The following is a 17,519-nucleotide window of genomic DNA, read 5'->3' as shown; positions in this document are numbered from 1 at the left end:
GGGATTCAGCCTTGACTTGGCTTCTGTCTATTCTTTGGTGCTGGGGATTGAACCCTGGACCCTGCTGAGCTGCACCCCAGATTGACATATCCTTCCTATTTTGGCAAAAAATCTGATCTCTTCTCATTTACACTTCAAAACAAAACAAAACGAAACACTGGTATTAACAAGTGTCAAGGCTGAAACTGTGTACCAAGCTTCGGACTAAGACACAGAGTGAACCATCATGTGGGGTTAAAGCTTTCAGTGCTGTGACCTGCCCCTGCTGTCTGCCTACTTCTCTTCCAGTGTTAGTGCAAAAAGCATTCCAGAGGCTTCCCCTCAACAATACGAGCCTGTGGCTTTGTTCGGTTTTGTTGACGGTTACTTCTTAGAAATTCTCTTATGAGAGAAAAAGCCTAGTCACCCCAGATACACAAGGTATCAAATCAGAAAAGCTGGCAAAAGTTCAGTTCCCAAAATTATACAAAACCACTGTGGGTAAAGTTTCAGCAAAAATTAGACAGCACTTCTTATTTGTGTAAGGAAGCAAAATAGGGTTGAATACAACTTCAAAAGTACCATTTTCAATATAAATGTACGTTCTCATGTTTTTGATGAAGCTTTCCATTTCCCTAATCCACAAAGAAGAGCAATTTAAAATCACAACCATCTGAGGCCTGTACTGTCATTGTCTTTCATAGGTACATGGACAACAAAGTCACTTTGAAGCTCTCTCCCATTTAAATTGTTAATTAAAAAGAAAATGACACTTGAATAATGAAAAGGCCAGTGTGCCCTTTCCATACTGATTCGTGTTAAAGGATTTTTTCCCCAAAGAGTCTACAACATCAAACTCGCTGATACAGGCTTACTGAATTTAATACATGACCCTGCCCAAGTGTTCCCTCCATCTATGGAAGTTTTCCTGGATCCGTCTTATTATACCCGTTTACCCTTAAGATTTCATCAGATTTCAGTAACACAGTGCTCCTGCATGACGGAAACTGAAAACTAAGTCGACAATGGTTTTGATGAATCGGTTTCGTTGCATGCATATGAAATTTTAACAGAATGGCTACTAGTCCATTACCAGTAGCTGTGACTATTTTTCAGGGAAAAGTGTGTAGAGAGGAGTTAAAAGCATGCAGGTTTTACTTTTCCCTTTGTAGACCATTATCTGAATTTACCCACAAACTTGGCTACTATGAGATTTAATCAGTAAAATTAAATATATAATGTAAAAACGCACAGTTTATGACCACTGAATATTGACATTTCACATACCTGAAAGTAAAAGTTTAAGAACAGGATGACCAGTGTCATCATGTAGGACGACTGGAAGATGAGGCAGCCGAAGGGGAAGCCACAGGGCTTCACTACAGCGCTCAGCGTGTGTGTGATGGTGAGCAGGAACTGCACCTAGGTGGGCGTGGGTGGCAGGTGAGAAACAGCCTGAGGCCAGAGGCCTCAGTTTAGACAGCAATTACTGCTGCCCTCTGCATTTCTCAGGAATAAAACCAGCAAGTACTGAAGTGGCCCACTTCTCTCCAGAAATTTTATTTGAAATTAATATCGGTAAATATATAAAATTGTCCATTATAGTTCCTTCATGAAAAAGTAGTAGCTAAAATTAAATAAAAACAATTAAACACATATTAAAAATATTTGTCTACGTTTCAAAGCAAGGAACTTTCCATTATAAGCTAATAGCATACCCAAAGACATTTTAATGAACAAAATGTAATTCTTAAAAGTCATTTTTATAAAAAAAAAAAAAAAAAAAAAAAAAAAAAAGCAAAAGCCTTGTCCCAGATTGAGAAGCTGCTGTGGCCTAAGGAGATTAGCTTTCTTCCCTCCATCCGTAAACTACATGGAGAAGGCAGGAAGAGACAACATACCAGCTGAGCCTGTGTGAGGTATCTCTTCCACCAGAGGTGCTTGTGCATAGACGGGAACACTGACAGTCCATAGTAGGAGTACATAAGGATGTGGATAAAACTGTTCAGTGTTGGTCCAAAAAAACCTATAAAAAGTAAGAGTATAAGAGTTGATCTTTTAGACAGTAAGAATGGGCATTCCTTTTCAAGTGCATCATAACTGAACAGTAGATATAGGAAAATGACACACAAAAAATTCATGCTGATAGATTCCTTGCTTTTTGTACTGTTACTCTAGGATACTGAAAAAGACTCCTAGATAAGAGGACTAAAGCAAGGACAGTTTTTCCCCCAGAGTGCCAATCAGACAATTTGCAAAGGTCTCTTTTATTGTTATCACTGTTAGCTTAAAGCCAGTGGCAGAAGTCTGCAAAGATAGAACTCTTTGTTTTGGCTAAACTTTGAGCCATTTGATTGTAGAAGGAACCTTTTGTGAGCTGGACATGTAGTTCAGTGGCGGTGTGACTGCGTCGTAGCATGCACGAAGTCCTAGGTTCAATCCCCAGCATAAATAAGGGAAAAAAGGTGGCTAAACAAAGTGTTACAGAGACAAGAATACATATTCTTCTTCACAAATATGTCAGCAAATTCTATGTTAAGGAACTTAGGAACCAGACGATGCTGGAGAAAGTGAGAAGATCTACCTGGGAAACAGAGAAGGTCCACTAAGGTGAGACCTCCCGGCAGCTGCGCCATCTCAGGGACCTTTTAGAGATGTTGGATGTAGGGCTATCTAAAATCCAGTCCCTGGGCATCACCTTCCCCAAAGATTTTCTCTGTACTTGATGTCAGCACGGGTGCCTGGTGTTTCAGCAAAGCAAGGAGGAGGCTGTGTGTGACATTAATTGAACTAACTACTAAAGGGATTTGGCTGCCAAAAGGTAAGATGCCACAGATGGGACAGCTCCCTGCTGGGAGGATAAGATCAGTATAAGGAAATTATTAGGACAGTACTAAAGCATTTAGTGAGAGCTTTACAAATGTTATCCTGGGATCCAGGCTCACATCTGCGGGTCTGTGAGCTATTGAATATATGGAAGGAGAGACTACTATGGTAGAGGATCACTTTATTTGTGTCTGCTTGGTGTGTTATTTGATTGCAAATTTTAATTTTCTCATTTGGAAAGTAGGTATAACAATAACTGTCTCTGAGGCTGTGATGGGATTGACAGAGATAGTCCTACATAAACTAAAGGGTACTGCACATATGCTGGTTAAATTCTCTAGCCTAATTGTTGTGGCTTGTATCTAGATGTCCCCTCCCTCAAAGCCTCATGGAGTCACAGGTGGGGCTTTTCAGAGGTGGCTGGATCTAGGGTGTGGTGCTGGGACTGATCCATGGTGCCATGCTAGGATTAAGGCTGCCCCAACCCTGGGGCAGAAAGAAGGTTGTCGCTTGCTGCCTTCTGCCTGCCATGAACTATTTCACCTCAGCCATGTCCCTATGCCATACCACCCAGACAACCTCTACACACTCTATAAACTGGGAGCCAAATAAACCTTTCCTCCTTTAAATTAGGGTGTCAGATATTTTGTCTCAGCAATGAGAAAATTAGCTAAGACACTAATCCTGAAAAATGCAAATTAATGAATAGGAAAAGGTACTGTATCATGTGTACAGAAATTTCTCCATAAATACTGTAATATTAATGATAGTCATGAGTTTTCGTTTCCAGCAATCAATGAACAAGGAATAGCTGGTGCTTAAAATTTTTATAACTTTTTCAATGAAAATTACATAGTATCTTATTCACAGGACTATTTTTATGATGACAATTTGGGTTTCAGATGATCAGTAATTTGTAATGAAACTGTTGAGAATTATAAAAAAAAACCTTGGTGATTTGTCTCTGATATTGATTATAATCTTCCTTAAAAATTAAACATAAGGAACCAGATCTGTTCCTCTAGGGGTGTAGGAAGCATTTCTTTCTGCCCAGAAACTTCTGTATCCCAAAATTTCCTTCCTCTTGCTGTCGTTTCATTTGGACCTTTACAGCCACTGATATACACCTGATCCCTGACTTGAGAGATCTACTTAATGATTTTTTTCAACTTTATTATGATTTGAAAGGGACACACATTTGATGGAGACCATAATTTGAATTTTAAATGTCAAATTTGCCCCAGGTTAGAATATGGTCTGATCTTCTATAGTGATTCCAGGCAGCAACCACAGGTCCCATCAGCCCTGGGGGACGCAGCCAACAGTGTGCTGTACAGCTAAGCTCACTATCAGCAGAGCAGGTGTAGTAAACTTGACCCAGGTATTTTCTATGTACCATGGCTTTATTGGGTGCGATTCCACTGTCAGTCAAGGAACATCTGTATGCCAATTATCTTTGGTGTTTTGTTTTTTGTCATCTCTACGAAATCCTAAGTCCTTGGACAAAATCATTTTCCTTAAATTTCACCTGTTTTGATTTTTCAAAGAATATTTTCAAATTACTGGGAATGATACCCAGTAGAGCCTTTAGCTTAGAGCTTCTCAAACTGCAGCTCACAAATAACCTCTTATTGAACTATGAAGTCAATGCCATGAGAACTGTCATCACCTTTTTGTAAAAGTGAAATAGGTTTGAAGAGACCACAGTCCACACCGCATCATGAAGAGCCATGGTAAATATTGTCTTGTGAAATTTTTGTCTCATACAAAATATATGAATAAATGTACTACTTGTAGTTCTTAGTTAAAAAAATTGAAAGTCATTGCTCTGGTGCATCATCCAGAGATGTCAGTCTCACTTTCCAGAATAGAAAGCCAAGAAGCCCTAAAAGCTGAGCTGACTGAGTCCCAGGGAAGCATTGACAGCAAGCACCACCTTTCCATGGGTCAAACAGCACCTGCTTGGGCGGTGCCTTCTGACATCGGGGGTGTAGGGAAAGAGCAGCTTCTACACAGATGGTGAGATGCAGATCTTTCGGCCTGGAAAGCAAACAGCCCCTGGCAAATACCTCCCCTGGGCTGCCGCCTCTGTGCCACCCACTCCCTCCTGATTCTCCTGTAAAGCCCTGTCAGAGGTAGGCGCCCTCATGGTCTTGTGAGACCCATTCCACAGAACTGACAACCAGCAAGGGAGCTTACTCTGTCCACACGGAATCCAATTCAGAACGCACCACCAGATGTTAAACATGGAGGCGTGATGGTAGACATGAAGAAAAGTAATCTGACTTGTCTTTTTTCGCAAAACGAAGAAAATCGTGTCCAGGAATTCCACCAATTTGGAGAAGTAGTACCACCATAACACTTTGGCTACCTGTAAAATTTTTAAGAGGATAAAAGGTGAGAAATGAAAATATCCCTATTCTGTCTCTCATCTGAGCAATTAGCACCATCTGTATCTTTCTGACTATGGAAAATGCTGCTTATCTGGTGTTTTTGCCGCTAGTTTCTCCACCTCACTCTGCTGAAAGACTCATCTTTCCAAAACCCCTACATAGTGAAGGTGCTCCTCTGCTCCATCCCAGGCAGAGGATAGGGTCCTACATGGCTGCTGATTGCCCTGCTCTGCTCCAAGCCTCTGTCAAGCTCTCCTGTGTGTCAAGGGTGGTCTCTTCAGTCCTCCCTGAGTGCTGAATGCTCTTTTCCTACCTCAGGTCTAATCATCCTTTACAGGTGCTTAAATGCTACCATCTCCGGATACTTAACCCATCCCTCTCCCTTTCCTTTTTCAGGAGGAACCAGCTGCCTTTCATTTGTATTCTCAAATGACTTCACACTCTACAGTCATAGCCTAAGAAGGTGTCATGAGTGTTATGAATCTATCAATTCATCACAAGTCACTCGGGGGCAGACATGTCTTGCTTAATTCTGAACAGTGCCTTGGGGGTCATTACCATTTGTTACATTAACTTGAAATTGTTCTCTACTGTTCTAAGGTACATGTGTTTGTCTTTTGAACATTACATTTCTATGACCACATCCTTTGTTTTTTGGTCTGAGGAAGAGAAAAAGTTAAGACGTTCTTCACCCTAGTTAACAGTGGTAGGGAATAGAGTTCCTTATGCAGCCTCATTCACAGGGAAGCACTTCTCCAGTTAAAAGCATTGTTTTTAACACTAACTTTTAAATGTAAGATATTTTTGGAGATGTTATAAAATGGGGATCTTGATTAGAATATTATGCTATACTATCTCTTGCTAAAATAATCATAAAATGGTGGCATTCATCTTAATGATTGATGGAATAATTAACCTGCAGAAATAGTAACCCACAAATATAAAAACACCTTTAGAAAATTATATGGTATCTCAAAATGCAATGATTTGTGAAAATGCATTACAGTAAAAGGGGTATGAGAAAACTGATACATCTTTTTGTATTCTAGCTTTGAAGATGTTTTTACCCATTGATATCAAAGATTAAAATTTTTAAAATTTTTGCATGAAGTTCATATGTTACCTACAAAAATTCAAGGAAAAGAACTTGAAGAGAGAGCATTTTATTATGTTCCTTTGTTTTATGAGCATTCCAAAAACTATCACTAGGTATTATTGAAGGTTCATGAGATTTTAAATAGTTTACACTATCATTTCTTGATAATACATGTATTTTAATCACAGAAACTTTCAAATGTACTAATTCAGGGAGAAAAAATATAATGAGCATTGTGTGCCTATCATTGAACTTTAAGAATTTTCAGTATGATTCCAAAGTAACTTTCTCCATTCCCACTATTTTTTAGGGGAAGTGTAGGTTATTATAAGTAAATCCAAGATCATTTTATTTGTATGTCCTGATGGGGAGACTTTTTATTGTTTTAATATAACCTTGAAATAATTATCTTGTCTGGCAAAATTCCTTAATATCTTCTAAGAGCGTATGTTCAGATTTTCCCAACTGTCACAAAAATTTCAAGTTTCTAATCAGTAACAGTTCCCATTAAACTACCAACTGTACAGAATTCCAAACATATGGATTTGGGTTACTGCCTTCTCACCCCTTTATTTTCTATATCGAGCAAAGAAATGAGATTCAGGCATAATTATTTTCACTTGGCAAGAATACTTCAGAGGAGGTTCTGTGTGCTTCTCCCCACAGCACAGCAGAAGGTGCACAACTTCTGGCTATTCCACCAATACGCAGACTACACAGTGAGTTCAGTTGTGAATCACCAGAAAGTCTTATGCCACTGCCACTCAACAGTTACCACTTACAGGTGACTGCTATCTACATTCACTACTACATTTCACTAAGAGATGCAAGATGTGATTTTCTGATTGTTTTTACTTATTTATTTTTCTCTTCCATATAGAACTTGCCTTACCTATTTGGGAGCTCACATATAAATGGCAATTAAATGTTTAATTCTCTCTCTCTTTTTTTTTTCTTCAAAGGAGTTGGTGTTCTAACAACCCTCACAAGGCAAGTAGTTTTTCACTATAAAGTATCATTTTAAACCTATGGTTTTAAAAATATATATTTAGTACTTTCCCCATCTTTAGCCAGGGAGTGTCCTCTCTTTTTGTCCTGACCATTAACAGTCATAGATAGTTTCTTTGCTTTGGGTCATAAAATGTCCTGGGTCTTAAATATATTTCCAGGCCGAACCGGGAATTAACTACTTTTTTAAGAGCCTTTACTCCTTCTGGTAGATTATATTTAGATAGCAGATCTAGTTAATCCTGGCTTGTTGCCCTGGGGTGTCAGAATAACGTGGCCTTTTCTAAGATAAATTCTTTAAGCCTTCCCAGTTTTTACCTATGATTATTGAATGTTTATTTTAACAATATTCATTATATACTTATTTCATCCTACAATGTCTCTGTAAACAGTCTCAGAACAGCATTAAACCAGTATTAGCAACAACAACAAAACTATTGAATTCTATTAAGATATATTTCACTAGGGATGTCCACTCAAAATACTGTTGTAAGGTCACCTGAACAATTTTCCATAAAGTTATATATAATACATGATAATATATATGAATATATAAGTATATTCATATATTTTAGATCGTTTCCAACTTTTTTAGGGGAGGCCGCCTTTCTTATTTCCTTTCCCCTACCCTTCCCACTTCCCCTACACCTTTAGCCCTTTTCTTCCTATTTCACATTATCATTCATACCATTAGGATCTTATGTACAATTGTAGTTTTTCACAACACAGAAACTAATGAAAAAATGGAAATAAAGTATTTGTAAATAGAAAAGGGATGGGGGGGTGAAGGGAGAGCAGGGGTAAGGGGAAAAAATGAGAACCAAGACCTATCATGTAAAGGTACAAGATCCCAATGATGAATGTAACTGTACTGTATACCTAAAATGTACCAATAAACTCAATGAGGAAAAAAAAATGATTCCAATGCAAACACAGCACATGGTACACAGAGAGAAGTCCAACTTCCACCCTGTCCTTTCTGTCCTGTTCCCTGATTAGATTTTAGTTTATCCTGCCACTGTTTCTTTTTAAAAATACTGTAAGTAAATTCACATAACATTTCTTCCACAAAACATGGACTGTAAGTTGCTTTAGACAGCCCAGACAGTTTCCTAACAGTGAAGGGGCCGTGCATCCTCATTCTGTCCTGCAGCAGCATCGGTTAAGCACAAATATCTTCAGCACAAATTTCTGTTGTATTTCTATTAGGGCAGGAATCCATTGCAGTCTCATCCCAGATACCAACTCTTTCTGTGCTTACCCGGACATCAGCGTCTCCCGCACTGTCAAGATTCTGACACTGTAAGTTGTAGCCTCCTCCCCAGCTGGACAGAATGAGCTGCCAAAGAATCAACAATGAGGGAAAATCAACAGAAGAAAGTGGATGAAAACTGAATTTCTCATTGGAGTCTCGGGCATGGTGCCAAGGTCTTAGTAGAGTACCTTTTAAAGGATGCACAAATTTTTCAGTGTCAATGCATTTTTCAAACTAAGAAGCAGGTTAACTTTATGTGCAAAGATTAATTTAAAATGTCTATGGCCAGTCTGGAGTGTGTAGTAAGGAGTTCTCATCTGTTTTTGTTTTTGCTAACACAACCCAGTGCTGGGTACATTAATAAATGCCTATGTGGTAAGATTTTGGAGTTTTCAGCATGGCTTTCCTGACCCCAAATTGTATCTCCTGCACTGTAATTCATGCCTCAAGTTCCCTTAGAGCTTCATCCCAGGTATTTAGGGTAATGGATATTAACCATTAGGCAAGGATTTGTTTTCTTTAATTTAAGGACAGCAAGACAGACTTATTGGTGTCGTTATCAGCCATTTAAGACTTGTATTAATAATTTTCTCCTAACTTAGATATTTTGTTTTTATTCCGTTGTCTCTTTTATTTTTTACTACAGCCAGTTAATACATTTTTCCCTGGTACTATACAGTAAAATAACTTCTGTTTGTACAGGCAGGGCAATCAGTACTTGTTCTTATAGTCCTGGCCACTGTTCCAAAGATGTTGGAAGTGTTCTTTAAGGCAACATTCACATTTGCACATCAGTCTAGCTAAATGAATGTGACTTTTAAGTTAATTTTAAAAATACCCTATATCGCTGTATATTCTCAGGAAAATTAATTTTTCTGTCTCAGTACTATTATTTGTAAAAAACAAAATTATAACACATGATCTTTAGATCACAACTTAGATTTGAATGAGCTTTTAAACTTCAGTTATATTAAGGACTAAAAAAATAGACCTATATCAGGATAAGGATAATTCAAGTTAGAAACAAAGACTTCCAGGACTTTGGGAAGACATAACAGTACTGTTGTTGGATTGCTGAGGTCTTACAGAACAGTATTCACAACAACTCTGCACAGTTCTAGGCCAGATGTGATTACTTCTGAAATGGCTTAATTACCAGCTCAGCTTTGGCTACACAAACACTTACCTCTACCAGCATATATGCAGAGAGAAGCGTGATTCCGAGGTTATACAAGGTGAGTGTTCCCTTGAGAGAGAAAGCAGGTCTGTTCTTCATATATTTATTACCCAGCCATATTGAGAGCAGATATGAAACAGTTAGAAAAAAGGTAGGAAGGTAAGAGTCCAACATGAACCATCCTCTGACTCGAGAATCTGAAAAGAAGCACATACAGAAAACCCTGAAGAGGACCTCTTCTGTTTAGTCAGCAGTGCTGCCACATGCACGTTGTCTGTGGAGCGATTTGCCTTGTCCTCCCTCAGAGAACATGTTTCAAGATGCCCGGTGAATGCCACGTACTGTGTTCCTTCCCTATACAAATTTAATGCCTTTTTCACTTTAAATACTCATCATGTACTGTAGTCCTGACCTTGCAGTGTGAGCTGTGACAGTAAAACTAGCACAGATTTGTCCTTCACAATTCATGGGTAGATTTATTCTTACTATAAATCTTAGCAACCTCAGCCCTACACTTTTTCCTGAGAACTTTTACCTTTTCATTTAAAGGAAGCAAGTTAGGTGTCTCTTTGCCATATCCAAACTTCCAGCATCACTACTTTTGCACACGAGCCATAATTAAGTAAAAGGAACTGGATCATCTGACCACCAAGCAGCTCCTAAGTGACTAACTGCTATAGTGTAGACTGCATGGATACACTGCGTAAATCAGGGCAAGACAGAGTGAGACTTCATCATGATACTTAGAACAGTATGCAGTTCAAAATGTATGAATTGCTATTTCTGGAGTTTTCCATTTAATATTTTCAGACTGCAGCTAACTGCTGGTAAGTGAAAATACAGATAAGGAATACTTAGCAAACACAACAGGGAACTTAGTGCTGATATGATTTGGGTTGGAAACCAGTAGGGAATGAATAGTTAAGGAAGGTGTCATAGAGCAAGCAGGGCTTAAGCTCTGAACACTGAATGACAAAAGAAAAGTGAGAAGCTTCTCAATGCTGACTTCGGAAGTGTTATTGCATTTACTTAGTTAAACTTAATATGAATTGAGCACCACTGTGCCATTTTACAGATTTTTTTTTTAAAAAAAGAGCTCAAAATACTTATAGTAACTAGCAAAAAGTCACATAATGATTGTGTTTGGATTTGAATTCACCTCTGCCCCTGGGGCCATGATTCATTGCTAGTGTTCTGTAGAGAAGATCTGGGAAGTTAGAGGAGATAGGTATACCGGCATTGCATCTAATTCCTAAAACCCACACTGCTTAGAATCACTGTTTAGTAAACCAGGAGTGGGTTTATGAATCCAAATGGAGCAACGAGCTTTTATAGTACAGGAAGCATGAAAAGCTGAAGACAGCAGAGACCACATCTTGGAACTGATTCAGAACAAGAAAATGTAGTTAAGGACCCATACCTGGCCATAGAAGTATGAACAGCAGGGAGGCAGGAACCTGGATACATCAAGAGCCTTTAACTCTAGAGAATGAAAATTTAAAAGCCTAAACAAAGCCCCTTATCATACACCCATAATATAACACCTGAAAATAACTGTAGGCCCAAATGAATGACTTTTCTGTTCTTTTTGTTTAAAATTATAAAAATTATGTGCTGTTTTTAATTTCCCTATAAGCAATGCCTTTTTTTTTTGAGGAGCTAGGGATGGAACCCAGCCTCATGCATGCTGGGCAACAGCTCTGCCAATGAACTACACCCCGAGTGGTAGTGCCTTCTTGATCTCTTTGGTTCCCCCCTAGTCTCAGTCCCCCTTATTCGTATATCCTATACTGTGTCGTGCCCCAACTTTCATTAACATACCCACCTTCTAGATGGTTCTGTTTTTATGATAGTGCCTACCTGAGCTCTGTCCCATTACTTCTTCTGTAAACTTCTCCCAGTGATAATGAAAATAAAAAGGTAAAAAGCTCAGCATCCGTGCGATTCGGATGCTACTCTTCACCAACCTAGCTTCTAATCACCGGTCATGAAAGTCTGTGCTGGATGCTACTGCCTCATGTCCATCCCCCACATGTAAGTTGTGCTCCTCCGTTAATGCCCAAATAAAGGTCCTGCCTCCTGAAGGAGCCATCCCCTACTGCTACTTTATAACCACCACTCCTCCTTTACATAAAATTAGTTTTTGCCACAAACTAAAGGCTTTTATATGTATTAATGTTTTCAATTCTCAAAGCAATCCTATTATGTAGGCAATAATATTACACCTAGTTTACTTCTAAGAAAAACTGAACAACAGGAAAAAAGTTTAAATAACTTGTGTACTAAACTTGTACCTTGTCTCCTGTTAATGATGTTCTGGGTTCAACTGTGCCTCCAAAAGATACGTTCAAGTCCTAACTTCTCACATCTGTGAATATGACTATTTAGAAGCAAAGTATTTAAAGACATAATCAAGTTAAGAAAAGGTCATAGTGGATAAAGGTGGATCCGAACCCCGTAAGTGGTGTCCTTATAAAGGGGGAGGTTTGGATCCAGAGATGCAAAGAGAATGCCATGTAAAGACTGTTGCAAAGAGGGGTGACCTCTGGAACATCAAAGTTGCCAGCCACCACCAAAACTGGGGGAGAGGCTCCAAACAGATTATTCTATGACCTCAGAGTGGCCAGGCCCCAGCCAACACTGTGTTTCCAGACTGCTGACCTCCAGAACTACGAGAATACATTTCTGCTATTGCAAGCCACCTAGTTTGTGGCACTGTTAATGATAGCTCTAGGAAATGAACATATGTACTTAATTGCTTTTCAGTTATTTCAAATACAGTAATTTTACCTCCCAAATACAGTATGTGCTCCATAAAACAGTGACTAAGTCTCATCTCTCTCCTTTGTCTCACTTATATCCACTGAACACTGAGTTAAAGAGGAAACATTCATTAAAGATATATCCACAGGCACACCAAGTCAGGTGCAAACTATAAAATGAATGCAGCACCTGAAATTTTTTGTTTTCTTTCATGTTCCTATGAATGTTTGCTACAGTTAACCCCTCTAACCAAGGCCTGGGAATAAATACTAACATTTCTTAGCTCTGCATCTGTGTCAAGCATATCCCTGAAGGTACAGATATGCTGTACCCGAAACCTGAAAAGACTAGAGGACATTGAGAAGTTCACTAGGTGTCCTGCCAGTCAGCTTAAATTTAGTGCTCTCAAGGAGGGAAGAGGATTCTTGGTGGCTTAGATGCTAGACACCCTGTGTCTGTGGAGGTTGAACCAGCTATCAGCTGTCAATTTTACAGTCTCCTTGTACAAAGGAAAATGTCCCCAAAAATGAGCAATGCTGAATAAACAACTGCAATTCTCTCCCCAGTGATCTCCTATCTGCATCATTCCAGGTCACACTGGTCTTACTGACGAAAAGGGTCAGAGTGAACTTGGCTCCTATGGAGTCTGGCATGTGTAAGCAAGAGAGCCCTGCCCACTATACTGAGCTGCTCTCCTTCCCACCGCTGAAACTGCAGGTTAGGGGACACTGACACAGGGATGATGCCCTGCCTATCCCGCAGGATCCAGAGGAAAAAATGAACGTGAAAATACTTTTTAAAAAGCTGTACACAGAGCATCATGTTAAAGCTATATAAATAGTCATTCACTTGGAATAGTTTAGAGAGCCTGTATAGGAACTGGGGAATGGGCCAAATAATCTCTAAGTGGTTATTTAAAGATTTTGGGAAACCGGAAAACCTCATTTTCCTCCTCCACTCTCCTGCAACAGAGCTGAGAAAATAACTTGTAAGAACTGTGAGTTTTCCACAGCTTTGTGAACTGGTAAGGCTTAAGTGAAACAAAACATTTTGTCTACAATTCATTTGTAAAATATTTAACATCAATGTGCTCCCAGAACTGTGGTTAGCTCTGGAGATAAGTGGCTAGTAAAACCATCCTGGCTCCTGCCCACCTGGGAATGACTGCTACAGATCACAGTGAGTGTGTGAAGGAAATAAACAGGTGAACAGAAACAAGAACGCCTGCTTGGGGGGGTGCTGTCTGAAAAAGTAACATCTGATACATGAGGTATGAGAGTGAAGATGCTCACCAGAGTGAGGGGCGGGAGATAGCAGGGAGGAATTGCAGGCTCTACCCACAGCACATAGAGGAACTCTGCATATTTGAGGAATTTAAAGGATGTCTCAGGTGGCTGTGACAAAGTTTGTGAAGAGGAATTAATGGTGCTATGTGGGAGAGGTGGCTGGGGTGAGATAAATCAAGGGTTTAGAATCCATGCCAAAAGTTTTCTTTTCACCCTAATGGCAGTGAGTTGGAAGGGAGAGTCCCAGAGTGTGATTTAGTTCTTCAGAATGTTATTTCAGCTGACAATAAATGACTGGAAGCTGGGAGACCAGTTAGGAGGCTGCTGTAGTCCAAGTGATTTGGTGATGAAGAAAATACTGAAGACTGCTGTGCTCATTCCCATTGGCCAAAGCACAGCAAGGTGACATGGGTAAAAGGAGCTCAAGACGGCATGGAAAGGCAGGAATTCTTAGATGACTCCATGGGCAAGGAAGGAGGAAGGTGGGTAGTGGAGAAAGAAAAGGAAAGTAGCCTACTTTAGAAGAAAGCCACAACTTGGCTTTGTAGCTGGAGAGGCACCACATTTCATATGCTCCTGCTTCCTGCTATTCTTTCATCTAAGGAGAGATTAAGTAGGAGAAAGAATGGGGCCTTTGAGATGTTCTGGGAGAGACAGATATAAAGAGGAAGGAAGTTAAAGTTTCTAAGTGCTACATTCCATGCTATTCTCAAGGCATCAGACAACAATTCTTTTTATAACTAAGTGTCAACCTTCTTGAGCTCTTTCCACATGTAGTTCTCAAGTAGCTCACTCACCTCGAGGTCCAAACATATGGTCCAAAAAGGCATTGACTTCATCATCGAAGGCCTTTAGATGCTCCTGAAGAGAAAGAAAAAAACAGTGCTTTAAAAATTTTTCAAAACAAGGTATCACTAACATGTTTTTGCAAGATATCCAAGAGTTCCAGCTTTTAGGAGTTCTGACTGCAAAGACTAAGCAAAGTGGCCAGAAGATGCAGCTCCTCACTTTGTACACACTTGAAAAATTAGGAAGAAAACAATTCCTCTTTCATTTCCTTAGGTAAAAGGAGTCCCAGAAAACAGATATAGTGCATTTAAACACTAAAGGGTTACTGACCTCAATTCCACATACCTCTAAAAGTGCTTAGAGGCAAAGCTGTTCTATAAGCAACTTCCTTTGCTGCAGCTAACAGGAACTGTGTGTGAGCAACAGGGAGTCTATGAGTGCAGAACAGAAATGTGATTTTAAAACAGAAATTGAACTGTACTGTATTTCAGGAAGTCAAATCTAAAGCTTTAAAGAGGCTATTTTACAACTAATTTTTTCTATTATCTTTGTGTTTTAATTATATACATATATAGGTGATGCATCTACTTAATATTAAAGAACATCATGAGGGTGTATCACATTAATTCCTGTCCCCGGGAGAACTAGAATATTGTTGCTAAGAATCTCAAGTTCTTTAAGTTGGCCTCTAGCAACTAAATCTAGCTCTTATTTATGCTCACCTGCTATTCTGCTCAAAATACTGCTAAGGAGTTCCCTAACCTGCTGCAAAGATCTATGGCTCCTCCTCAAGCAAGGGGAGGAAGAGACAGCACTACCCAGTGATTCCAGGACTTTAGGCCAGCAGACTAGTCCCTGGTTGTGGGCTGATTGTACTAGCCTTGGGAAATTCACATAGAACAGCTCTGGATTCAACAGCTGGAATGCAGCTGAGACCCTGAAAGCATCTCTCTCTCTCGAAGTGTTGAATGCCACAGAGGAGAAACTCACTCAGTACTCACTAGCATCTGAAAAGAGGATGTGCACATCAGTGACTGGCACAAGCCACTCAGCCTCTTTCTTCTTTATTTCTTTGATCTCAAGAGAAATTTCAAAGAAATCTAGGTCTTTAGGAACCTGTGAAAACTTGTGAAAGAGGATGAGGATAAAAGACTAACATTCACTAGCATCTAATACTGTTGGCCAGTAGTGAGGAACTTTATGTTCCTTATTTCATAATATCTCCATAAAAAATTATTGTAGCTATAAATCAAGCCAATTGAGTTTTTATACAGTACTCTTATGTTTGGCTTCCATGTATGGCATCTCAGGTGCCTTCCAGGCTTGGGAAAGGCCAGTTACCTAACATCCGGCATGACAGAATCTATCTGTGCTGCTGCTAGGATAGGCAGATCTGTCCAGAGACCTCACTCCTCAGCAAGGAATGGTAAATAATTCTGTGGATGGCTGTGACATCTGACATTGCCACATCCATGAATGTTTAAACTTTTTCAGTTTGTTTGCTAAGGTTCAAAATCCATTTTCCAACATTTGTAGAGCTAAGAAAACTAATTAAAAAGTCACATTGATTCATTTATAAACTTGGAGAAGTCTAATAGTGAAAGAAAAGAAAAAATAAAAGGGAATATGGAGAGAGTAGAGAAAGAACAAGATTAATGATAAGGGCATTCCATTTATTAATGTACCAGTAACCTATTACTTGAGCATGATTATATGCTAGTACTATGTTAGATGCTGAAGCACAAAATAAAATGATTTTGTGATTCTTCACAGTTTTCAATATAGAGTGACAAATTTAAAATCACATTATGAGAGGTTTATAGATATGGGCTACAAAAGGATAGAGACAAACACTTTAATTAAAATTGTGGGGAGAAAGGAACCCTTCTCCATTGTTGGTGGGAGTGCAGACTGGTACAACCACTATGGAAATTAATATGGAGATACCTCCAGGAGCTGGGACTAGAGGTTCCACTTGACCCAGCCATCTCTCTGCTGGGTATCTTTCCAAAAGAATTAAAAGAATCATATCACAGACATATGCACACCTATGTTTATAGTGGCACAGTTTGTAATAGCTAAAACTTGGAAACAACCCATTTGTCCATCAGTTGGAAACTGGATAAAGAAGGTACGGTTTTTCTATAAAATGGAATATTACTCAGCCATAAAGAATGAGAGATTAGACTTATTTATAGGAAAATGGATACATATTGAGGATATACTCCTAAGTGAAATAAATAAGTCACACATGTATAAATACCAAATAGTTTCTCTGGTGTGAATAAGCTGTGATAGTATATAAGATCCTAATGATATAATGGACAATGTGAAATAGGAAGAAAGGGGCTAATGGTGTAGGGAAAGTGGGAAGGGTAAGGGAAAGCTAATAAGGGAAAATATGAGGAAATGAAGTGTTTGTAAAGGGGGAGGGGAGGAGGGGTGAAGGGAGGGCAGGGAGAAGGGGAAAAAATGAGAACCAAGATCTGTCATGTAAAGATACAAGATCCCAATCATGAATGTAACTGTACTGTATACCTAAAATGTACCAATAAACTCAATGAGGAAAAAAATCTCTTAAGTGAGACTTCCAGGAGGAGGGACAGGGTAGTGGGCAGCAGAGTGGGGGGCATCTCTGAGATCTGGTGTCCTTGCACTGGAGTATAATGGCACAAGGAGGAAGGGGAGAAGGGGGTGGGTCTCTGGGACCCAGTGTTAGGGAATTGATCATGTTAAAGTATGCTGTGACGCCGCCTCACAGGCTGCATTCTCCTGATACATCTTGGCTCCTAAAATGACCTCATGCCCTTATCTCTGGTTTCCCTCCCCGCCAAGGCCACAGTGGTCCAGGAAGTTGAAACCTGTGTCTGCAGGACTGGGCCCATAAAAGCAATCTGGCCTGTGATAGGTTTAAAGTAGCTCACTCCTCATAAATAAGCACAATAGC

At 39.5% G+C, this 17,519-nt stretch overlaps 1 protein-coding gene across 1 annotated transcript in view; it reads right to left on the bottom strand.

Annotated features, from left to right (window-relative positions):
• Nucleotides 1-17,519, bottom strand: part of Elovl2 (ELOVL fatty acid elongase 2) — a 28,784-nt gene that overhangs the window by 1,274 nt on the left and 9,991 nt on the right. Inside the window, exons 2-7 of the mRNA XM_010622857.1 lie at nucleotides 14,581-14,644; nucleotides 9,744-9,931; nucleotides 8,564-8,641; nucleotides 5,005-5,176; nucleotides 1,881-2,005; nucleotides 1,267-1,401 (exon numbers count right to left, since the gene is read on the bottom strand). Of these exons, the coding sequence (XP_010621159.1) occupies nucleotides 1,267-1,401; nucleotides 1,881-2,005; nucleotides 5,005-5,176; nucleotides 8,564-8,641; nucleotides 9,744-9,931; nucleotides 14,581-14,596 (714 nt within the window). The 5' untranslated portion in view covers nucleotides 14,597-14,644. The remainder of the gene's footprint in view (nucleotides 1-1,266; nucleotides 1,402-1,880; nucleotides 2,006-5,004; nucleotides 5,177-8,563; nucleotides 8,642-9,743; nucleotides 9,932-14,580; nucleotides 14,645-17,519) is intronic.

The sequence above is a fragment of the Fukomys damarensis genome, unplaced genomic scaffold (assembly GCF_012274545.1).
Source record: "Fukomys damarensis isolate Sample0158 unplaced genomic scaffold, DMR_v1.0_HiC HiC_scaffold_10, whole genome shotgun sequence".
Lineage (NCBI taxonomy): Eukaryota > Metazoa > Chordata > Mammalia > Rodentia > Bathyergidae > Fukomys > Fukomys damarensis.
The sequence above is the reverse complement of the archived record's forward strand: the minus strand, read 5'-3'. Positions and strand labels throughout refer to the sequence as shown.